Source organism: Narcine bancroftii, chromosome 5 (genome assembly GCF_036971445.1).
Source record: "Narcine bancroftii isolate sNarBan1 chromosome 5, sNarBan1.hap1, whole genome shotgun sequence".
In the NCBI taxonomy this organism is placed as follows: domain Eukaryota; kingdom Metazoa; phylum Chordata; class Chondrichthyes; order Torpediniformes; family Narcinidae; genus Narcine; species Narcine bancroftii.
In genome coordinates, this window is record NC_091473.1 from 4,333,449 (window position 1) to 4,359,020 (window position 25,572).

The following is a 25,572-nucleotide window of genomic DNA, read 5'->3' on the forward strand; positions in this document are numbered from 1 at the left end:
CAAAGCTTATATCTGGATAAATGAAGATTTTTTGCCCTTTATACTCCAGTGGTTTGTTGCCCTCTCTTACTTTTTCCATTGTCTTCTCCAGTACCTTTTCTCTTGTAGTATATCTTAGGAATTTTACTACAATAGATCTTGGTTTTTGTTGTGGTTGTGGTTTAGGGGCCAATGCTCTATGTGCCCTTTCTATTTCCATTTCTTGCTGTAGTTCTGGACATCCTAGGGCCTTAGGGATCCATTCTTTTATAAACTCCCTCATATTCTTGCCTTCTACATCTTCCTTAAGGCCCACTATCTTTATGTTATTTCTTCTGTTATAATTTTCCATTATATCTATTTTTTGGGCTAGTAATTCTTGTGTCTCTTTAGTTTTTTTATTAGACTCCTCCAATTTCTTTTTTAAGTCTTCTACCTCCATTTCTGCTGCTATTGCCCGTTCTTCCATCTTGTCCATTTTTTTCCCCATTTCTGTTAAGGTCATATCCATTTTATTTATTTTCTTTTCTGTGTTGTTTATTCTTCTTCTTAAATCATTGAATTCCTGTGTTTGCCATTCTTTAAATGACTCCATGTATCCTCTAACAAGAGCAAGTACCTCCTTTACCTTGCCTATCTTTTCTTCTTCTATTTCCCTGTACTCTTCCTCTTCTTCTTCCTCTAGGTTGACCATCTGTTGTTTCTTTGCTGCCCTTTCCTCCTCTTCTTTCTTGTTTCTATTGTCTTCTGTGGTCTCTTCTTGCTGCAGGTGTTCTGCAGCTGTCGTTGCCGGCTGTGGAGATCGACTCCCCAGCTGGTCCCCCCTCCCGTCGGTGTGTTTTTTTGCATGCGCATCGCGCATGCGCGAGGAGTCGCGCATGCGCGGTTGCGCACTTTTACTCGGCTCTGTGAGCCATTGTTGTAGTTCTCTTTCTACCGACCTGAGGTAGTGGGGTCTTCTCTCCACAGCGGGCCTCTTCGGACAGGTAAGGCCTTCACCTTTTTCCTCCGTTGTCTTCTCTTCCTCTCTTCTTTCCGTTGATTTTGATTTTTCTCCTTTTGTCTCCATCTTCTTTCCACCTTTATACTCACTTTTCTTTAACTTGTATTTCTGTGCCTTTGTATTTTCTCTTGTTTTTCCCGACTTTTCTGGAGAGGGCTGGAGTTCACCGTCCGGCCACTACTCCATCACGTGACTCCTCCCCAGGCCCACTATTTTTATGTTGTTTCGCCTACTATAATTTTCTAACATATCAATTTTCTGAGATAACAACTCTTGTGTCTCTTTAATTTTTTTATCACTTTCTTCCAATTTTCCTCTTCAGTCGTTTACTTCCATTTCTACAGCTGTTTCTCGTTCTTCCACATTTTCTACTCTTTTCCCTATTTCTGTCATGACCTGTTCTAAACTTTGCATTTTATCTGTTCTTTTCATTTTTCTTTTAATTGCACTAAATTCTAATGAAAACCATTCTTTTAATGCTCTCATTTATTCTTCAAAAAAAGCTTTATCTATATTCTGTCCATCTGTTTCACCTTCTATCTCTCTGTGAAGATCTTGGTCTTCTTCCTCTTCTTCTGTGTTTGTACCTGTGTTTGTGTCTTCTTCTCTTCTTTGTATCTGTGTCTCTTCTGATTCTCCTGAAAGTTGCTTGTATTACTTTGAGGGCCTCTTCTTGTTGTTGATCCTCCCCTCCTGGGCTGCTCATCTGTCAGGCCTCCTCTTGCCATTCACCCCATCGACTTTCTTCCTCGCCTGGTTCCTCACTCTCCTGCCGCCTTCCTCATCTTCCAGCTGAGAGCCCTGGTGTCGGGGGCGTCCCTCAGCTGGTCGCGCCGTGCTTGCCCGCTCCTCAGCTGAGCCCTCGTCCCGTCATTGTTTCCTTTTACCTTTGATTGCACAGTTGTGCACATTTGTTTGGCTCAGAGAGCCATTTTTGGAGTCCTCTGGTCGGGGGATTGCGACTCCGTGGGGCCAGTACCAACCTTGGACATTGGACACTCTTCGCCACCACAGCTCCCTGTTCCATCGTGCAGGTAAGGCCTTTTTTTTTCCAGTGGCTTTTCTTCTTCTTTCCCAGTTGTTTTTACTTTTTCCTTCTTAGGTGCCATCTTCTTTCTCTTCTCTGCAACTTTATCTTCTATTTCTTATACTTTATATTTGTTAAGCTTTGTCTTTTCTTGACTTTTTTTCTGTAGAGGGCTGGTTTTACCCTACCAGCCACTACTCCATCACGTGGTTCCACCCACGGGCTGGTTAAAGGGCATGTGAAAGGCATTATACAAACGCAAGCCTTATTGTGACTTCCCATTTCGATCTCCAGGCTGGCCACAGATATGACATATGGTTCACAGATTTCACCTGAGCCTGGTGCATTGAGTAACACTTTGAATGTGTTTCCATCAGAATCCATTCCCTTCCTATTTGTTGACAGGACTAGGATTCAAGGGGAGAACCTGTGTGTGGGTGTTTGTGTGTGTGTTCTGACTATATATGTGTTTGCATGTTTTTACACCGAGGACTGAAGAACGCTGCTTCATCCAGTTTTATGTAAATAATAAACCTGAACTTGAGAAGCAGAAACCAAAAGAGAATGTATACTTCCTTTCACCCCACAAAACTTGAGGATAATTCAATGAAAATACTATGAACCACAAGAAATCGGAGCAGGAGGAGGCAACAGGATCCCATTAGGATCACATACAAAGGGACAGGAGGTGACTGTTCAGCCCCTCAACACTGTCGTGATATTCAGCGTAGCCATAGCTTATCTGCCCCAGGCCTTCTGTGCAGGATGCCTATAATCCTCAACTCCCTGATGTTTCAGAATTCTTAACTGCATCCTTTCTAAAGGCTCCGAATGACCTGGTCTCCTCAACCCTCGGGACAGTCACTGCCCTCAGTGAGAGGTTTTTTGCGCACCTCAATTCTAAGCAACCACCTCTGAATCTTGTAACTAAGTCAGTCTGGTCTTCGTCAACTTCGCTCTCCTGCCCAACATCTAAAATTCTTGTCCCACTTGTCCAGAACCTCACCCTGAAGATGCAATCTAAGCACCTATATTTTTCCCCTATAGCTTGCGTTCATACAGTGCCACACCAGACTTAACAAAAGGCCATTTCATGTCAGGCTACAAGAGCGGATCGAAAACTTAAAACTTACCTTGCAGACAGCAGCCCTAAAAGGCTGCTCCAGCATCCCATTCAAATCGAGAAGCGCCTCATAGCCGATAGAGGTGAGGCAACTGGTGCCGTAGTGCCACCCGTCGTAAATACATGTCAGAGCAATGGCCATCTTCCCTACCCATAATCTCCCACACAGCTGGAACTGCTCTGTGGATCCCAGAACAGTTCCAGCTGCGTGGGGGATTATGGGATTATTGAGCTGCATGGAACGGCCCCAAAGACTGAAGCAGCCCAGTGTGGCTGTCTCAGCTTGCACCGGTTGCCACCACTGCCCCGACAGCCCCCGCTGCCCGCCAGCTCCCACCGCCCCTGCCTCAGAGGGAGAGGGGTGAGTGGGGAGATGGGTGGTGGGCAGACAGCATCAGATGCCCTAAACAGCCATCTGCAGTGGCTGTACATTCAGGTCAGGTGACGGAGCGCAGTGCCCAACTGATTATCCTTCCCCGAGAAGGGTTAAAATCAGCGCCTTGGAGCAGGTCATGGCGCATTCAGGGAGCTAAGTCTTTAGCCGTAAGGGCAAAGAACCTCTGTCTTTACAGACTGGTGTTTTCCCTGCTTAAAAGTGCCTAAAGAGTTACTTAGAAGAAAGATCTCTGGATTTTTTGGTATGTTGCTTTTTGTGATTTTATTTAATACCTGTTTAGATCTTCCCAAAACTTTTCCACTTTCTCACATGCCCAAATTGCATGTACTGTTGTTCCCGTTTCATTCTTACAGTGAAAACATCTGTCTGATACTGTTGGGTCCCATTTATTTAACTTTTGAGGCTTAGTGTATAGCCTATGTAACCAATTATATTGTATCATGTGTAACCGCGTGTTTATTGTATTTCTCATAGTTCCAGAGCATAGCTTTTCCCATGTTTCATTCTTTATTTTTATGTTTAGATCTTGTTCCCATTTTAATTTGGGTTTACAGCTTGTTTCCTTGTTCTCTTTCTCTTGCAGTTTGATGTACATGATTGTTATAAATCTTTTAATTATAATTGTGTCTGTAATCACATATTCAAAATTGCTTCCTTCTGGTAACCTCAGCCTGCTTCCCAGTTTGTCCTTCAAGTAGGATTTCAGTTGGTGGTCTGCAAACATTGTACTGTGAGTTATACCATATTTGTCCTTCATTTGTTCAAAAGATAATAATTTATTTCCCGAAAAACAATTTTCTATTCTTTTGATCCCTTTTCTCTCCCATTCTCTAAAGGAAAGGTTATCTATTGTGAAAGGGATTAGTTGATTTTGCGTCAATATTAGTTTTGGTAGTTGATAATTTGTTTTATTCCTTTCTACATGAATCTTCTTCCAAATGTTGAGCAGATGGTGAATTCCTATGTTGCACCACTTATCCCACTTATATAGTATATGTTCAGGTACCTTCTCCCCTATTTTTTCTAGCTCTAATCTGGTCCAATCTGGTTTTTCCCTTGTTTGATAAAAATCTGATAGATTTGGATGGAGCACAAAAAAGATTTGTTATGATAGCCCTAGCTGTAGCAAAAAATGTATTATGTCAACCTGGAAATTAGAAGGTAGCCTGAGAATACAACAGTGGTACATAGAAATGAATAAATGTATTCCATTGGAAAAAATAACATATAATTTAAGAAATAACATCACAGTATTCGAACAAATTTGAGAACCGTACACGGAACACAACAGAGAACTCCTACCGCGGACCTCCACCCCCTAAAATGACAGAAGGAGAAGAAGACGAAATGAACTGACCCAGTGTGTAAAAGTAGAAGACACAAATTTCTTGTTTATTTTCATTGTGTGATGACATTGTTTAATGGGTTTAATGTATCATATAGGTTGAACGTTGAGTGGGTGGGGAGGGGGGGGTGAAGGAGAGAGGGAAGAGAGGGGGGAAAAAAGGGAGAAAATGACACTGTGTATATTCAAGAGGGAAATGTTTGTGTGTACTTTGGTCAGTATGGTTCATAGTGTGAAAAATAAAAAATAATTTGTTTTTAAAGTGCCTAAAGAGTGAAATGATTCAGTGACTGGTTTGAAGCAAGGGAACATGGGTGAAGGGGTGGGTCACAGTTGCTATCTTTATAAGCTCCCTCTGTGGCCTCACCTGCAATATACCATGTTGAACAATGACCTTTCTACAAATGTTTTTATGGAACATGTATTTTCTGTTAAACTATTGCATCAATTCCGCTCCCCCTCCACCCCATCCCTGTATCCCAGAATTTCATCATTCATTCTAGACAGACTGGTTCTGTCCTTTGTTAATAGAGTTCACCAGTGTGGGAACAGTGTGATCAGTTTCTATGATTCATTCATTTTAACCAATTCACTTTGTTTGAAACACAGATCTCTGTGATAATACCCTCATCTTTCTCAATTTGACTGTTTTCAATTCCCTGGTTCAAGTTAGCAAGATGTGAATAAACCCAGGGTCGAAGGGTTTCCAAAAGTATCACTCATAAATGGCTTGAGTGTCAAATTTTTATTTGAACATTTTATTCTGTCCACACTCCTCGTAGACATCTTGCGTCAGGTCGGAGGTGTTCTGCTTAGAAAGCATGGAGCCTTGAACAGTAACTCATCAACACCTTCCCTCACTTCCAGTGACTTTCTAGCTTTGTCTGATTATTAATTTTTTTTTCAAATTTAGACATACAGCACGGTAACAGGCCCGCGAGCCCGTGCCGCCCAATTGACTACAACCCCTGGTACGATTTTTGGAAGGTGGGAAGAAACTGGAGTCCCCGGGGAAAACCCACGCACATACGGAGAATGTACAAACTCCTGACAGACAGCACGGGATTCAACCCCTGGTCCCGATTGCTAATGCTGTAAAGGCGTTGCGCTAACCACTGCACCAACTGTGTCGCCCATTTTTCAGAAAATTAAACATCAGGTTACTCGTTTACTTGGGATTAGCATAGATTCCAAGTGCAGTTTATGTTTATTGTCACATGCATTAAGTTACAATGAAAAGGTTTGTTTTGCGTGCTATTCAGCAAGTCTATCCATACACAAGTACAGCAGAATAAAACACAGTACAGAGGGTTGAGTTAAAGTGAGAGATCAGTTTGAAAGGACTAATAGCAATGTTATTTACGCAGTGAGTTTAGAATACAGAACATTACCGTACAGGCTGTCCATCTTATCTATGCCTCTCATAATCTTGTAAACTTCTATCAAGTTTCCTCTCACCCTTCTACGCTCCAAAAAGAAAAGTCCCAGCTCCGTTAACCTTGCCTCATAAGACTCATTTTCCAATCCAGGCAACATCCTGGTAAATCTCTTCTGCATCCTCTCCATAGCTTCCACATCCGTTCTATAATGAGGTGACCAGAACTGAACACAATACTCTGAGGTCTCACCAGAGAGTTGTAAAGTTGCAGCATGACCTCTCGACTCTTGAACTCCATCCCCCTATTAATGTAGCCCAGCATCCCATAGACTTTCTTAACCATCCTATCAACCTCTGCAGCGACCTTGAGGGATGTATGGATTTGAACCCCAATGTCCCACTGTTCATCCACACTCTTAAGTAACCGACCATTAACCCTGTACTCAGCCTTCTGGTTTGTCCTTTTAAAATGCAACACCTCACACTTATCCATATTGAAATCCATCTGCCACTTTTCTTCCCAACTCTGCGTCCTGTCTGTATCCTCTTGTAACTATGACAACCTTCTGCTCTATTAACAACTCCTCCAATGTTCATATCATCTGCAAACTTACTGACTCCGCCTCTTCATCCAGGTCATTTATAAAAGTCACAAAGAGCAGAGGTCCTGGAACAGATCCCTGCGGAACTCCACTGGTCACCGACCTCCAGGCAGAATACTTTGCTTCCACTTCTACTCTCTGTTTTAATCATCAAATAATCATTTTCTGCTGGTCAGGGAGTTTTGGTCTTCAGGAGAGACTGCCATTCAGAATGAAGTTAGAAAACGCATCAACCTTCAAAAGGTGATAGGGATTTTGAATAGCTATTATCATGTGAACAGAGATGCAGTGAAAAGCTTTGTTTTGTGTGCCGTACAAACAGCTTGCAAAAGTACGCCACACTTGCGTGTCATTTTGAATCCACAAAAATAGAACACAGAAACCAGTAAGAAGGTTAATCATGGCATTGGTTAATTTTCTTCCATAAACAGTGGCTGGACTGATATATCCTTGTTAATCAAAGGTACAAGGGTCTACGGTGAAGGAATGGGCATGTGTGAGTTAGGTTTCAGATCAGCCAATGCTTTCTTTAATCACAGAACAAGCTTAAAGAGTTAAATAAACAGGAAAGTTTGCAGACACTGTGGTTGTATTGCATACACAAATGTGCTGGAGAAACTCAGCAGGTCATGGGAAGCAAAGGGGAAACCAACTCCCCAACTTTTTATTCAATCTGTCTGTTTATAAATGAAGGTCTCAAGCCTGAGACACTAGTTTTATTTGTGTAATAATTGATACTGTGTCAAAGTTGACCCCCCCCCCCTCAATTTTTGGCCCAAAAATCTGGTATTTTGGTAAATCGCATGTAAAAATCGATTTACCCCAACCCACCCCCACGTTTTGGCCCCATCCAAGCTCCCAACACCTCGACTGCGGACTCTCTCCTCAGCCCATTGGAGCTCTCAATGCCTCGAACTGCACAGATACTGACCATGGTCAAAAGTAGTAAAGGTCGACCCCATAAATTTAACATTAAAAATGGTCTACAAAATTTTACTTTTACACAAGTGTATGTGTGTTGTATGCGCCTTTACTTCCTATAGATGCTGTGTGACCTGCTGAGTTTCTCCTGCACTGTTACAGAAAGAGTTAAATTGTTGCATCTTTGTTACTTTTGTGAAATTGTATCTCTTGTTTCAATCAGACTTGCATGTAATGTTTATCTTTTATTGAGCTGCAATGCTGTTATGTTGCCTGATGTTCTTTCCCCTTTTTTTATAGCTCGTCCACATGGACTACATTTTGGCAGCAGCTAACCTGTTTGCAGAGAACTATTCCATAACTGGGTCCAAAGATCGAGCTGCAATCCAGCAGATCCTTCTAAGTGTTGCCATTCCTCCATTCACCCCAAAATACGGGGTCACAATCCACACCAGTGACCAGGAAATGGCAGAAGCTGAGGTTTCAGTGGGTAAGTGTCCCCTTCTGGGAATTCCTTGCTACTCTCTTGATTTCACATAGAGTGGCAGACGGTGGAAGTTTTCCTGTGTGCTTTCGAACCAACCACATGGTCACTCGTGCTGATGACTTTTCCATTCTCTTTGAGCAGCGTTCTATATTAAAATAGGGGATGCAGCTTAGCGCAGGCCCTCTTAGAACAGAGACAAGTTTGTCTCGAACATGATGTCCAAATTAAATGAACTCTGCTGCCTGAAAATGATTCTCTTTATATTCATGTCTGTTTAGAAGCTGATTGACGTGGACATTTACCCCCTCCTTAAATCTTCGTCCGCGAAGCCAAGCCAAAGAAGAAGAAGAAGGAGAAATGCTACTATCATATCCACTTATATCATCAGTCCCAGCAGCCCATTCCAGGTTCCTACCACTCTCTGTGTGGGGAACGTATGCCCTCTAGTACGTGTCAATTATACTCTGGGGAAAAGTTCTTGTCTACCCTATCAATACCTCTCATAATTTTAATTAACTTCTATCAGGTCACCTTTCAGGTCATGCTTCGGAGAAAGCAACCTAAGTTTGTCCAACCTCTGTCCCGTGGCCCCTCTAGTCCAGGGGACATCCTGGTAAATCCCTTCTGCACCCTTTCCAAAACCTGCACATCCTTCCTATCAGGGAGCCACCAAGACTCCACACAATACTCCGAATGCAGTCAAACTAAAGTGGAACATGACTTCTTCACCTCTTCTTTACTAGCTTATCTACTTGCATAACCACTTTCAAGGATCTATTCCCAGAAGCCTTCTGCACAAAAAAGCATTGAAATCTGTAGGCTCTATAAAACTGCTTTATTAGCTATTTTACTTTGGGCACCTACTGACATTTTGATGAAGTGCTCAAGTCCAAAAGATTGGTTGTGTATCTTTATCTTTGCTTTATAAAGGGCACTGTTTGACCTGCTGAGTTTCTCCAGTGTTGTGCTTTTATTATTCATTTTGTTGATTTCCACATCCTCCGACATTTATGATCTGTTCCTTGACCTCTCACAACAAGCCAAGGAAACTGGCTGCTCGAAGATGCTTGAGACGATTCCTACCTCTTTTGATGAGAGTGCTGGACCAACACGATTGACTTCACCTGCTTCTTGCGCCAGTTGTTTGTGAGGAAGAAAGTCCGGGTGTTGGACCAAAATCCTGACATTAGTTCAATTTTAAATTTTATTTACAACACAGTAGAAGCCGATTCCGGTCATTGAAACCCGTGCCACCCAATTGCATCACACCAACCTACAACCCTGTGTGTTTTGGAGGGTGGGAGGGTAACCAGAGCTCCAAGGGAAACCCATTCAGGTCACAGAGAGAACGTACAAACTCTTTACAAGCAGCGCCAGATTCAAACCCAGGTCTCTGGTGCTGTAATAGCGTAGCACTAACTGTCATGGTCACCATTCTCGCTTTCCCTAAAAATGTAGTTCAGTTGCTGCCAGATGAAGGTTTTAGTTTGCCGCCTTGATTTGTGGTCATGTGGAACAGAGTAGGGCACAGCAATTCCAAATGTGTTATTCTCAACAAGAGATCTCAGCTGCTTCACAACTGATACGCTGGTCTTGGGACCATTACTGGTGTGGCTCTGTGTTGGTCTTCAGAGTAAGGACACACTCTCCCTTAGGTAACAAAAATTATTTACCTGGCTCTTGCTCAACAACTGAAGATCGCAGTGGTCTTTGGGCATCTTCCTCTGAATGAAAATATTTATTTTCTTCTAAACCTTGCACCCCGCTCTAAAAAAACTGTCAGTAAATAGTACTCAAATCTCTGTGGCATGAAAGAGCAGGACGTCGGAGAGTTTGGGAAATGTTGTGGCCCAGTCACTTGTGGGACCTCGTGTTTTGTTTTTCCCTTTAAAAAAAAAATTATTTTCCACTGATAACTTTGCAAGCTTCTGCCGAGACTGCTCGGCATCAGTTCGGCTGGGTAAATAGTCAAGCCGACATGCTCCAGTGACATCCTTGGGAGTGTGAATGGTTCCCATTAATGTCAGTGTGTTCACTCTGATATATGTGAGTGAGTCCATTTGCAGGCTCGAATGCTTTAATTTTTTTTTAATGCTTGGACGTATCTCCCAGGGCTAAAATTCCGCAAAGCAAAGCAACAGCAGTTTGTCGAGATAGAGCACAATTGCCTTTCATTAACTCACTCGGGGGACTGACAATACCTATTTACTGCCCTCTGTTACATTTCACCAACACCTTTATCCAGAATAAAAGTGCAAGCAATAAAATAGCCAGCTCAGACAAATGACAGAATACAAAAAAAATCTTATTTAAATCTAAATGCACAAATATCTGATCAGTTTCGGCCGTGTGAATTTTATTGATCTTGTCTGATAAGATACAACTTCTCCAGACGCTTAAGAGATAAAGCTGAGGTATACACTACATGCAAAGTAGGATGAAACAGTCATATTATGGTGTACCAGTGGAGTTTAGTGCTCAGTCTAAACAGTGTGGGTTTCAGTCCCACTTCACAGGCTTGAGCATTAAAATGGAGGTAGCGGGGGGAGGGAGGGGGTGGTGTGGAGAAACCAAAGCTAGACAGCTCGGAACTGTTGTGGCGATTTTCTTTTAGAAGAGGTGTTATACTGAGGTGTACAGTCAGGGTGTATAAAAGTTCCTAAGTTTAGGGTTCTCTCTGGAATTCTGGCCGATATTTATCCCTCAACGAACATTAGATTGGACACAACCGCATTGCCAATGGTGGGAGTTTACTGGGTACAAATATTCTCCAGTTCCTACGTAATAAAAGTGACACTATGTTGAGAGTTGCCGTAACCGGGAGCATCGGGCTTTTGAGGTGATCTCAGAGGAAGTGAATTGCATCATAAACAAACAAGTGACGCAGGAGGGACCGCAGATGGGAGAATCGGGAGGGATAAACAATCTGCTGGAGGATCTCAGCAGGTCGCGCAGCATTGGGGTGGGGTGGTGGGGGAAGGAATGGTCAGTGTTTCTGGCTGGAACACTTCATCAAGACCGAGAGTGCAGAGGGGAGGTAATGGATGTAATGAGGAGAGGGTGGGAGGGATTGGATTGGGATTTGCCGAACCAGCGAGGAGTGAAGAATGATAGACAGAGACGTTTGATTGGCAGATGCCAGAGGAAGGTGGGGGGGTGGGGGGGAGGAGAGAGAAAGAAAGACTAGGAAAAAAAGTGGATGTCAGTTGGAGGGAGGTGAGCCATACAAGATGGATGGGGCAGATAATAAGTGAAGACACGCTGGCACTGGATAAGCAGAGAAGATGACGGTTGTGGTATAACAACAGGTATTGGGGGAAAGAAGGACAGATGGAACGAGGTGGAACCAAAGGGGGAAAAACATGCTCCTTTTCCCCTATTAACTTGTTCTAAACTCACTTTCTCATTGTTTACTGGTGCAGCTAACAATGATGTTGAAGACCTGAAGAATCAACTTTCTTCCCGTGAAGCGTTCAGTGGATGTGAGATGCACCCCATTGATTTTGAGAAGGTAATTTCAATCATGCCTAATGCTAATTCATCGGAGCAGAATAGCCTTTCATTTTATAACACCCCTTCTCCCCACCTTCTGTTCTTGGTGCTTCATCCATCCACGCCTTTGTATTTTATTGAGTTAGTCTTGCGCACTCTTTGTGCTGACAGGTTCAGAAGAGTAATCCTGATCTCCGTTGAGTTCGGCTGTACCCTGCGATGCTCAGTCCAATTCACCACCAAGGGCAAAAGGAGCCAGTTTGCAGTGATGACCTTGTGCTTGTAATGCTACACCACCCACTATCACTGACGGGGCTCGATGGACTGGATGCAAGGAGGGCATTTCCCCAGACTGCCAGTCAGTGGTCAGAGTCTCAGGACACGGCGTGACTGAGATGAGAAAATGTTTTTTCACTCAAAGAGTGAAATCCTCTGCCACAGAAGGTAGTAAAAGGCCAAGTCGCTTGAGATATTTAAGGAGATTTCTGGGCACAAAAGGCCATGTATAGTATGGGGAAAGAGCAGGAATACAATACTAATTCAGAAGATCAGCCGTGATGGTTTTGTATGAAGGAGTCAATTTAAAGGGCTGAATGGTGTGTTCCTCTCCTGTTTATTCTTCCAACACAAAAATGTTAGCAACTAAGCCAACATCTGTGAAGAAAAAGGAATAGTCTTTGAATCAGAATTTGTTGTCAAGAGCATCACAAAATTTGTTATTTTGCGGCAGCATGACGGTGCCAATATCACGATAAATTATATTCCAAAATAAATGAAGAGTGGAAAATATAGGAGAAAGTGAGGTGGTGTCTGTGGTTCATTGTCCGTCCAGGAATCTGATGGCAGAAGGGGGAAGAAGCTGTCCTTGCTTCACTGGGTGCTCGTCTTCAGGTTCCTATACCTTTTCCTTAATGGAAGCAAAGTGACAAGGGCATGGCCTGGGGGAATCCTTAAAGATAGAGACTGCTCTCTTAAGATACTGCCTCTTGTAGATGTCCTCGATTGAGTGAAGTCTGGTGCCTGTGATGACGCTGGCCGAATTCACAATTCTCTGGAGTTCTTTCCTGCACCTCCATACCAGCCTGAGTGTTCTCCACGGTGCACCTGTAGAAATGTTTGAGAGCCTTTGGTGACGTACCAAATCTCCTCAAACTCCTCACAAAGTATCGCCGCTGGCGAGCGTTCTTCGTGATTGCATCGACATGGAGGCCCCAGGACCGATCCTCCGAGCTATTGACACCCAAGAATTTGAAGTTTTGGATCAAAGACCTTAGATTAGAACTGAGAAAATAGAAAGAGAAACCAAATGTAGATTAGAAAGGCATGATGCAAGAAGGAAAAATAAACTAGAGGAGAGACAGGATATTCTGGCTTTGGGAGTGATGACAAGATGGTTCACCAGGTTGAGCCTGGAAATTAGGGTGTTCACCCATGAGGCAAAATAAAGAAGTCTGTGACTAATCATTTGGAGTTTAGAAGGATGAAAGAGAATTTTATGGAGATGTATAAAAGGGATAGATAAGATAGAAGCAGGGAGGATGACTCGATCTAAGAGACAGTCTCAAGATTGTTGGGAGTAAACTTAAGACAGAGATGAGGAGGATCTGTTTATCATAGAGAGGAGTGAATGATGTAGCAGAGGCTGCCTCATTAAACACATTTAAAACACAGGTAGATTGAGTTCTGAAAAGTAGGAGAATTCCCAACAGGAGAGAAGGCCCCTTTCTATTGTCTTTAATTTGTCTTTGCAATCGAGGCACCAGTAGCAAGGCCAGTATTTATTGCCTACCATGAGCCACTTTCTTGAATGGCTGCAGTCCTCCTGGTAAAGATTGTAGGGGAGGATTTCCAGAATTTAGACACAGCGGGACTGGTGATAAAGTTCCAAGAGAGGAGGATGGGGAACCAGCTGGTGAGGTCATTTCCTTGCGCACACTGGTCCTGAGCTTCGTGGTGGAGGAGACTGAAGGTTTGGGAGGTTCCGTCAGAGCAGGCTGGAGAATAACTGCAGTGCATATTGTAGGTGGTGCACACTGCAGCTACTATGTATCAGAAATGGAGAGTATGAATGCTCAGGATGGTGGAAGGGGTTCCATTCAAGCGAGCAGTTTTTATTGTGGATGGTGCTGAGCTTCTTGGTTGTTGGTTGAGCTTCACCCATCCATCACACTCTGGACTTGTGGATGGCGGATAAGCCTTTAGGTCTCTCACCATGAGTCATCAGTCTCCTGAGACCTCAGAACGTTGGCCACCAGGCTGCTGATGGTGAGGAATGCACTATTGCCATTGAAGGTCAAGGTGGGGGACATGGTCATTACTTGGCACTTTTGTGGGTTTCTGTTACTCATGCCTGAATCTTGTCTTGCCATTTACATTATAGACATGTTCTATTTGCTGAGAGTTTGAAAATAGAGTTAAACATTGGGCAATCTTTAACAAATTTCCGTACACATAACGAGTCAAATAGGTACAATTAAAACAGTGGTTTTCAAACTTTTTCTTTCCACCCACATCACACCTTAAGCAATCCCTTACTAATCACAGAGCACTTGTGATATAAGGTGGTATGCCAGTGGAAAAAAATGGTTGAGAAGCACTGACCTACAATCCCCAGTACGTTTTGAACAGTGGGAGGAAACCTGAGCCCAGGAGAAAACCCACTCAGACATGGGGAAAATGTACAAGCTCCTTATAGACAGCGCAGGATTTAAACACCAGTCCTGATCGCTGGTGCTGTAATGGCACTGCGTGGACCGCTATGCTAATCGTGCCGCTCCAAATCACTGAAGTGATTTACCAAGCACAAAAGAAAATAGTTGTTGTTGGAGGTCGTCATCCTAGCCTCAAGGCCTCACTGTAGGATTCCTGGCAGCTGAACCACCTTCAGATGCATCATTAATGACCTATCTGACTACACAAGAGGTGCAATTTGTTAAAGATTGCCCAATGTTCAATTCCATTTGCAAACTCTCAGCAAATAGAACATGGGGAATACTTAAAGTGGTTTATGAGTGGAAAGAAAAAGGTTGAGTTTAATTGGATATAAATTGGGCAGGATGGGTTCGTGGGCCGAAATGGCTTGTTACCATGCTGTATGTCTAAATTTTTTTAAATTAAAAGGTAGAGTACACTAGCTGCTATACAATCCACCTAGTCCTGCTTTTTCCTCTCCCAGAGTTATGCAAATTCTTTTCTTTCAGGAGGCAGGCCAGAAATTTTCTGATTGCGACATTTGCATCCATCTCCTCCTCTACACCGGCAGAGCATCCCAGACTCTTGCTGTTGATTACCCAACTCCTGCTAAGTTACTCAGCATTTAGGTTTCTGAGGCTCTGGGATTATTTTCTGGGCATTACAAGTTGCACAGGTGGCACCTCAACCAGTATCCTCACAGGGGACTTTACAAATGCATCTGGGGAGGACGTAAGTAAGTCTGAGATGAGACTGAAGAGGAGTGTCAGAAAGATGGGACACAAAGCTGAAAGATCTGGTCTCTGGCACAGAGTCTGGTCCTGTGTCTAAGAAGGGAAGGAAGGAGAAGTGGCGAACTGTAGGGATTCCATAATTAGGGGGACAAATAGAGGTTCTGTGGAAGAGATCAAGTATCCCAGATGATTATGTTGCCTCCCTGGTGCCAGGGTCCAAGGTATCTCAGACCAAGTTCACGGCATTCTCAGGAGGGAGGGTAAGCAGCCAGATTTTGTGGTCCATGTAGGGACCAATGACATGTGTAGGAAGGGTGAGGAGGTACTGCAAGGAGAGTTCAAGGAGTTAGGAAGAGCCTTCAGGGTTGTTATCTCAGGATTACTACCCATCCCACGTTCTAGTGAGGTAAGAAATAGGAGGATAATGCAGCTTAATGTAGCTAAAGAATGGTATTAGAGGGAGGGCTTCAGGTTTCTGGATCATTGGACTCTCTTCCAGGGAAGGTGGAATCTGTTCCGACAGAACAGTTTGCATCTGAACTAGAGGGGGACTTGCAGGAAGGTTTGCTAGTACTGCTCCGTGGGTTTAAACTAGATTTTCAGTGGGGTGGGAACCAGAGTGCCAGAGCAGATAGAGGAGTGGAGGAGGGAAAAGATGATGTGAAAATTGAATGTAATGTTAGAAGTTAATGGGTTGTACGTGGTGGAAATGTTCTCGGGTGCATCTATTTCAATGCAAGGAGTATTGTAGGAAAGGCAGATGAGCTCAGGGCATAGATTGGCATGTAAAATTATGATACTGTGGCCATTAGTGAATCGTAGTTGCAGGAGGAGCAGGACTGGCAGCTCAATAATCTGTGCTTCTGTTGCTTCAGACATGATAAAACTGGGGATGAAAGAGTGAGTGGAGTTACTCATTAGGGAAAATATCACAGCTGTGCTCAGGCAAGACAGACCAGAGGACTTGTCTACTGAGGCTATATGGATGGAGCTGAGATACGGGAAAGGTATGAGGTTATATTATAGACCACCCAATAGACAAAGAGAACTGGAGGAGCAAATCTGTAGATAGCAGACGGCTGCAAGAAACATAAAGTTGTGATAATAAGGGATTTTAATTTTCCACATATTGACTGGGACTCCCAAACTGTATAAGGGCTGGATGGCTTGGAGTTTGTCAAATGTGTTCAATTTTCAAGATCAATGAGAGAGGTACCAATGAGAGAGAGTGTGATGCTGGATCTCCTATTAGGCAGTGAGACAGGACAGGTGACAGAAGTATGTGTAGGGGAACATTAGGGTTCCAGTGATCATAATGCCATGATCATTTCAAGTCAGTTATGGAAAAGGATAGATCTGGGCCTCAGGTTAAGATTCTAAATTGGAGAAAGGCCAATTTTGAGGAAATGAGAAAGGATCTAGAATGTGTGGATTGGGATGTTGTTTTCAGGCAAGAATGTGCAAGGTAAGTGGGGGGACCTTCAAAGGTGAAATTTTGAGAGTACAGAATATTGTATGTTCCTGTCAAGATTAAAGGCAAGGTTAGCAGGCATAGGGAACCTTGGTTTTCAAGGGGTATTGGGGATCTAGTTCAGAAGAAGAGAGAAGTGTAAAGCAGGTATAGGCAACATGAAGCAAATGAGGTACCTGACGAGTATTTAAAAATGTACAAAAATACTCAAGAAAGAAATCAGGAAGTCTAAAAGAAAACATGAGGTTGCTTTGGCAGACAATGTGAAGGAAAATCCTAAAGGTTTCTCCAGGTATATTAAGGGAAAAAGGATAGTAAGGGACAAACTTGGTCCCCTTAATCAAATTGGTCATCTTTGTATGGAGCCAAAAGAGATGGGGGAGATCTTAAATGTTTTTATTTCAGCAGTATTCACTCAGGAAACAGGCACAGAGTCGTAAGAAGTAAGGAAAACAAGCAGTGAGATCATGGAACCTCCACAGATTAAAGAGGAGGAAGTGCTTGCTGTCTTAAAGCAAATAAGGGTGGATAAATCTCCAGGCCCTGACAAGATATTTGTCTTGGTATTCACTAGGGAAAAAAATTATTGAACCAGTTGAAGTAAAGAAAAATAGTGGGGAGGTCATGAAGCATATAAGGATAACCGAGGAGGTAGTGATGGCTGTGTTGAAAAAGATAAAGGTGGATAAATCTCCGGGACCGGACAAAATATTCCCAAGGACACTCAGGGAGGCTTGTGGATAGATAGTGGGGCCATTAACAGAGATATTTAGGATGTCACTGGCCACGGGAGTAGTGCCAAAGGATTGGAGGGTTGCACATGTGGTTCCGCTGTTTAAGAAAGGGTCCAAATGTAAACCTGGGAATTATAGGCCCGTGAGTCTGACGTCTGTGGTGGGCAAGTTGATGGAAAATGTTCTGAGGGATGGTATTTACAAATATTTGGAGGTACAGGGATTGATAGGGAGTAATCAGCATGGTTTTGTCAGGGGTAGATCATGCTTGACAAACCTGATTGAGTTTTTCGAGGGGGTTACAAAAAAGGTTGATGAAAGGAAAGCTGTGGATGTTGTCTATTTAGACTTTAGTAAAGCTTTTGACAAAGTTCCCCACAGGAGGTTAGGAAAAAAGTGGAGGCATTAGGTATAAATGAGGAGGTAGTGAAATGGATTCAGCAATGGTTGGATGGGAGGTGTCAGAGAGTAGTGGTAGAAAATTGTTTGTCCAATTGGAGGCCGGTGACTAGTGGAGTTCCTCAGGGATCGGTCCTCGGTCCACTATTGTTTGTTATATATATTAACGATCTGGAAGTAGGGGTGAAGAATTGGATAAGCAAGTTTGCGGATGATACAAAGATTGGTGGTGTTGTGGACAGTGAGGAAGATTACTGTAGATTAAAAGGTGATTTAGGAAGGGTGGAGGTGTGGGCTGAGAAATGGCTGATGGAATTTAATACAGATAAGTGTGAGGTGTTACATTTTGGAAAGGCAAATCTAAATAGGTCATATGCATTAAATAGTAGGCTATTGAGATGTGCAGAGCAACAAAGGGATTTAGGAGTTGTGGTAAATAGTACCCTCAAGGCTGATACTCTGGTAGATGGTGTGGTGAAGAAGGCATTTGAAATGTTGGCCTTCATAAATCGAAGTATTGAATTCAAGAGTAGGGAGGTTATGATGAAATTGTACAAGGCATTGGTGAGGCCAAATTTGGAGTACTGTGTACAGTTTTGGTCACCAAATTATAGGAAAGATATAAACAAAATAGAGAGAGTTCAGAGAATGTTGACAGGATTTTAAGGTTTGAGTTACAGGGAAAGGTTATGCAGACTGGGGCTTTTTACTCTGGAGCGTAGAAGATTGAGGGGGGACTTGATAGAGGTGTTTAAAATTTTAAAAGGGACAGACAGAGTAAATGTGGATAGGCTTTTTCAATTAAGAGTGGGGGAGATTCAAACTAGAGGGCATGGTTTAAGATTGAAGGGGGAAAATTATAAGGGGAACATGAGGGGAAATTTCTTTACGCAAAGAGTGGTGGGGATGTGGAATGAGCTTCCGGCAGACGTGGTTGAGGCGGGATCATTGGTTACATTTAAGGAAAGACTGGATAGTTACATGGAGAGGAGAGGACTGGAGGGGTATGGACCGGGTGCTGGTCAGTGGGACTAGGAGGGTGGGGATTTGTTACGGCATGGACTAGTAGGGCCAAACTGGCCTGTTCTGTGCTGTAAGTGGTTATATGGTTATAAGATATTCCCTTGGATCTTGAGGGAGACATGTAAAAATAGCAGGGGCTCTGGCAGAAATATTTAAAATGTCCTTAGCCACAGGTGTAGTACAGGATTGGAGGGTAGCTCACGTCATTTAAAAAAGGCTCCAGAAGTAACCCTGGAAATTATAGGCCAGTGAGCCTGACGTCAGCAGTAGGTAAATTATTGGAAGATGTTTTAAGAGAACAGATATACAATTATTTGGATAGCCAGAAAGTGATTAGGAATAGTCAACATGGCTTGTGCATGGTATGTTTTGTTTAACCAATCTTATAGAGTTTTTCGGGGAGGTTACCAGGAAAATTGATGAAGGAAAGGTTGTGGATGTTGTCTACATAGACTTTAGTAAGGCCTTTGACAAGGTCCCACATGGGAAGTTCGTCATAAAGGTTCAAACGCTCAGTATTCATGGCAAAGTAGTGAGCTGGATTAGATAATGGCTGGATGAGAGAAGCCAGAGAGTAGTGGTGGATGATTGTTTCTTAGACTGGAGTACTGTGATTAGTGGTGTGCTTCAGGGATCGGTGCTGGGACCATTATTGCTTTTCATCTATATCAATGATCTGGATGATAATGTGGTAAATTGGATCAGCAAGTTTGCAGATGACACCAAGATTACAAGTATTGTGGACAGTGAAGAAGGTTTTCAAAGCTTGTAGAGGGATCTGCACCAACTGGCAAAACGGGCTGAAAAATGGAAGATGGAATTTAATGCAGACAAGTGTGAGGTGTTGGAAGGAAAAACCAAAGGACGTACACGGTAAATGGTAGGGCACTGAGGAGTGCAGTAGAACAGAGGGTTCTGGGAATATACATAATTCCCTGAAAGTGGTGTCACAGGTGGACAGGGTTTTAAAGAGAGGTTTTGGCATATTGGCCTTCATAAATCAAAGTATTGCATATAGGAGTTGGGATGTTATGGTGAAGTTGTACAAGACATTGGTGATGCCAAATTTGGAGTATTATGTCCAGTTTTGGTCACCTAACTACAGGAAAGATATCAATGTTAGAAGGAGTGCAGAGAAGATTTATTAGGATGTTGCCTGGATGTTAGGAACTGAGTTACAGGGAAAGGTTAAACAGGTTTATTCCCTGGAATATAAAAGAATGAGGGGAGATTTGATAGAGGTATTTAAAATTATAAGGGGGATAGACAGAATGAATGTAGATACCAGTAGGGTATCTACCACTGAGGATAGGTGAGGTACAAACCAGAGGACAAGGGTTAAGGGTGAAAGGGAAAAGTTTAGGGGGAACATGAGCTGCCTGCTGAAGTGGTCAATGTGGGCTCAATTTTAACATTTAAGAAGAATTTGGTCAGGTACTTGGACTAGCTGCAGGTCAAAAAAATGGTTCAGCATAGACCAGAGGGGCCGAAGGGGCTTGTTTATGTGCCGTAATGTTCTACAGTTCTAAATCCCTTCAATCAGAGGGTGATGAATCTTTGAAGTTCTCTATTCCAAAGGGTCGCGGAAACTGTCATTGATTGTATTCAAAAAGGATTGATAGATTTTTAGATAGTAAAGGAATTATAAGGAGTTGGGACAGAGAAGTAGTTTTTGATGTGGAAGTTTGATCATGATCTTGTTGAATGACTGGTCAGTATTGAGGGTCTGAATACCCTACCGCTCCTTGTATATATTACATTCTTGTTCCATAACTTACAGACAAGATTATTGGTTTCCAAGTACGTTTGGTAGTATCTAACTCCAAAGATGCATCAGTCTGACTAAAATGAAACTTAAAAGCCTTGTAAGTGAAAAGATTGCATTTAAATAGAAGAGGTGGTGGAGGAATATTGAGAGTTATTGTAAAAATAAAAACTATGACTGCTTACAGCTGTCACTAACCTGATAGATTTATTTTCTTATTGAAAGGGTAATAAATCAATCTGTGACATCACAATTGACCCACAGAGGCCGTTAAACTCTTTCATTTTGCTCCAGAGGTTAAATAGATGTTTTAAGGTTAAAGGTTGCAGAAGCTGCAAACGTTTTTTGTTAAAATTATAAGTCAATCCAATTTGCACTGGGGGAGAACAATGGTATAGATTCGGTACTGGATTTAAACCAGTTTCGAATTTGCTCAAGGAAATGAAGAGCTTTCTTGTTGGGATGTAGTAAAGGGCCTGATTCTAGCCTTGTCTCAATATCATCTGAGTAAAGAGTGCCCATTTAAATAAAATGCTCTTGACATTATCAGCAAATTAGTAAGGAAACAAAGTAAAAGAAAGTTAATGGTGTAGCTATCCACAGATTTAGCACTGTTCCCAATCTCCTTGTTCTCATCTGGCACTAAAACTATTCAGCCCATCTGGTCTGTACTGATCATCAAACAGCCATTTCTATTAACCATATAACCGTTTACAGCACGGAAACAGGCCATGTCGGCCCTTCAAGTCCGTACCGGTTCACTTGAACAACTCCACTAGCTCCTCCGCAAACGCCTGAGGAAGTAGATGGTAAACTTTTTAATTTGTAAGTCCTCAAAGTAAACCCATTAACAATTAAATAAGAGATAGGAAATGCATGATAAATAAATTCTTCAAATGAATTGCATTCATTATTTTATAGAGAACATCCGCTGTTTTATTTTGCAATGATTAATTGTTTCAGTTTAAGGGAGTTAAATGTTTTATTGTGTTCTCGCAGCATAGACCCAAACCAAGCTGTTCTAAATATTTTTTTTGAAAATTCTGATTTTCAGTATTTCCAAAACATAGTATCACATCTGGAACAAAAAATCTTTTTAATGTATTTACACTTTCTTTCATTCACTTCTCAGATACAAACACTATGCCAGCCTACTTACAATTTCCTTCCCTCCCCCCAAAACTTTGAAAATTAAACAACTAAAGCAATTAAAGTGACAAACAAAAAAATGGTAACAAGAAAAAGAAAAGAAAAATTTCAGTGCTCCGCCAGTCTTTCTAATCTACTTCCGCTTTTTGAGGTATTAATACTTAACTCATCCCATTTTATTTCTTCCTCGTTCCCATCAATTTACCCTTCGCTGTGTACATCGACAAACCAACGGTATCACTCAACTACTCACTGGAGGCAATTTACAGCAAAAAATTAATCTACCAAACCCATACATGGTTAAGATGTGGGAATAAACTCACTCTTCTTGTCTGTGGGTCAATGCTCCTTCCCCCACCCCCACCCCCATCTATTTGTTTGGGTGCCTGCAGACAAATTTCCAAACCTGGATGAAGGGCTCAAGCCCGAAACTTTGGCTATGTACCTTTATCTTTGCTATATAAAGGATACTGTTGGGTTTCTCCAGTATTGGGTTTTTACTTCAACCACAGTGTCTGCAGACTTTTGGTGTTTTACTTCTGATTAAACCCAAGTTGCTGGGTCTGTGGGACAACAACTCTCCTTAGCTGTTGCACCATCCTTGCACTATCTTTCTTCTTTGGCTTGGCTTCGCGGACGAAGATTTATGGAGGGGGTAAAAAGTCCACGTCAGCTGCAGGCTCGTTTGTGGCTGACCAGTCCGATGCGGGACAGGCAGACACGATTGCAGCGGTTGCAAGGGAAAATTGGTGGGTTGGGGTTGGGTGTTGGGTTTTTCCTCCTTTGCCTTTTGTCAGTGAGGTGGGCTCTGCGGTCTTCTTCAAAGGAGGCTGCTGCCCGCCAAACTGTGAGGCGCCAAGATGCACGGTTTGAGGCGTTAGCAGCCCACTGGCGGTGGTCAATGTGGCAGGCACCAAGAGATTTCTTTAGGCAGTCCTTGTACCTTGATGTACTGCTAAAAATCTACTGACCACTGGGGAACTTGCAATGCTGATTTCATCCCACTGTTCAGTGGTCTTGGGAATTCTCACCAGGAATCCTGCTTGGACCAGACGAAAGAACCAATTGTTCCTGCACTGATAACTTTGGAAATTAATTGTTGCTGATGGACAATGCTTGTGATCTGAGGATATTAAGAAATCAGCACATTGTGTGGAACTGCAAATGCTCTTGAAGTAAGAAAATTTGCACGTCTGAACTATTGCCAAAGATGTCTTCTGTTTACACAGAACACCATGTTTAGTGAATTTGTTTTCATAATTTACCATGATGTGATTTCAGTTTAAAGTGTCGGGATTGTTAATGCAACACCATTAAACACTGGACACCCCATGACTTTAACTGGAGAATAGTTTTATGCTTGTGTGCTGTGGTTTACAATCCCCTGTCTAAACACCCACCTCTTGTCCACAATACAAGAAGTTCCCTGCAAAGGCAATATGCTTTTCAAAAAGAGAGAAAGATTGGAGAGGAACCTGCTCCTGGAAGAGAATGTGTCTAAAAGGATGTAGAGCTCGTCGAAAGAACCAAAGACTTGTTGATCCAAACCAAGGCTTTTATTAGCAAAAGACCGGAGCTCTTCACAGGTGGCCGACCAGTCCGGAATGATCCAACCTGGCTAGGGACACAACCCTTTAAGGCCCAAACAATAGGTGTGGCTTAGCTCTCAGCCAATCGCTGTAAGCACAGTCTAGATACAGTAACTATATACACTATGTACATTGGTGATAGATCTGTACTATCACAAAGGAAGAAGTACTAAATTTGGGGAAAACTTCCTCACAGCATTAACCAATCATTCATCTTTGTGAGAACAGTGAAGTGATCGCACAAAAGTTTAATCCATATTTAAATTTAAAATGTACAATTTATATAAAAGTTTAATCCATATTTAAATTTAAAATGTACAATTTATATAAAAGTTTAATCCATATTTAAATTTAAAATGTACAATTTATATTAAAAAAAACGGAAATCATTAAGGCTAATCAGTAAAGAGGGAGTTTAACTTCAGATGACGGATCATGTGACAGAGCAAACCATGATCACATCAGAGAAGTATAAAATATGTAAGGGAACTTTACATGTATTATTTGTATAATTTTTGTAATCACTGTTGATTTTGGACATAATATGAGTTATGATTTAATTGTTTAATTATTATAATTATAAAATTTGACGTCCTGAACGAAATAAGTTATGTTGTAGCATTCGTGAGCAAGAGTTGGATATCCTCGGGCAGCTGCTCCAGAAAGATCTGCTCAAAGAGCAGGCAAGGTTTGTGACCTTCGGTCAAAGTGAGCATCTCTCTCATTAGGGCAGACGGAGCCCTGTCCCCCCAGTTTGTCCATGTGCAGCAATCGGGCAGCACGCTCGCGCCGGGAGAGCCCGAAAGTGCGGGTTAACAGCTCTTTGAGGGCCTTGTTCCAGAGACTGTCGAGGGAAATCTATGACCTTTGCTGCTGTGCCTCGATCAAGGCGCTCACAATGTAGAAGTAACGGGTGTCGTCGGTGACAATGTGTCGAAGCTGGAACTGGGCCTCAGCCTGCTTGAACTACACGTTTGGCTGCGACCCCCAAAACGTTTGGAGCCTGAGTGAGACCACGTGGATGGTCATTGGCTCTGCTTGATCCGTCATCTTTGGGTCCATCTGCCAGTCACCAATGTAGCATTCATGCTATGTGAGTGTGGAGAAGAACGACATGCACTCCAAAGCCTTGGAATTGAAAATGGTTTATTGCTCTGGCAGTCGCACTTATGTGAGCCCTATGCACTGACATCAGAGCTCTGCATCATCAGAGCGCCGACCTGAGATTGGCTGGCACTCCTGCCATAGTTTCCCAACTCCCATCGTGCAGGAGGTCACCTAGGAAGACGGCCAGGGTCACCCCCAGGTCTGCGCAATTGCTGCGTTCGTCGGCCATTTTGTGGGCAGCTCCATGTCTCCATGTGCGGGCTGGTACACAAGACCCCCCCCCACTCTCCCCAGAACTGGCGATCGGGCCATTGTCTGTTGCCTTGGGCAGTCTGCTCCTGCGTTGCAGGGGAGGAGTGGATTCTGGCTCATCACAGTAAAAGTCTCCTCCCTACCACTGATGTTGAGTTCAAATGTGGGGCTGTTATCCCTGATGACATTGTAGGGCCTCTTGTAGGGTCATTACAAGGGTGGCCGGTGTGAGCCCCTTCTTACTAACACGTGCTGACAAGTCTTTAAGTCCCTGGGATGTTATGTTTGGGTTGGCCATGTGGTGGGTGATGCCGTGGGACCAGGGACCCCAGTTTTCACCACAGGTTCTCGAAGGTCACCATGGGGTCTTCCAGGTGATTGTTGAGGTCCAGGAACTCTCCCAGAATGATTAGGGGTATGCCATAGATCATCTCCACTGCTGAGGCTTTGAAATCCTTCTTCAGCGTGGTACGAATCCCCAGGACCCAAGTCAGTTCATCCTCCCAGTTGAAACCCTTGAGCCAGGCCATCAAGACTGCCTTGAGGTGCCCGTGAAACCACTCCACAAACATATTGGTTTGAAGGTGGTACACCATGGTGTGGTGGAGCTGTGTCCCCAGGAAGTTATCCAGCACTCCCCAGAGGTAAATTGTGCCCTCATGTCCAAGGTTAAGTGTTCTGGGACCCCCCCCCCAATATCTGGACAGCACGTGTCGATGAGTGCCTTGACACAGGTTTCTGTGGTGGTCAGCCAGCACAATGACTCAGATCACCTCATGGAGTGGTAAACCATGGTCAAGAGGTATCTCGCCCCATGGAAAATTGGTAATACCCCCACTATGTCAATATATACATGGCCGAACCTATGCCGCACTAGTTCAAAGGCCTTTGTGGGCGCTCTCAT

At 43.0% G+C, this 25,572-nt stretch overlaps 1 protein-coding gene across 4 annotated transcripts in view; it reads left to right on the forward strand.

The window, feature by feature from the left end:
- The window catches only part of uba1 (ubiquitin-like modifier activating enzyme 1), a 381,394-nt gene that overhangs the window by 212,421 nt on the left and 143,401 nt on the right, over window positions 1-25,572 (forward strand). For all 4 annotated transcript variants that reach the window (XM_069936574.1, XM_069936577.1, XM_069936576.1 and 1 more), the window contains 2 exons: window positions 8,076-8,265; window positions 11,685-11,773. In XM_069936574.1, the coding sequence (XP_069792675.1) occupies window positions 8,076-8,265; window positions 11,685-11,773 (279 nt within the window). The remainder of the gene's footprint in view (window positions 1-8,075; window positions 8,266-11,684; window positions 11,774-25,572) is intronic.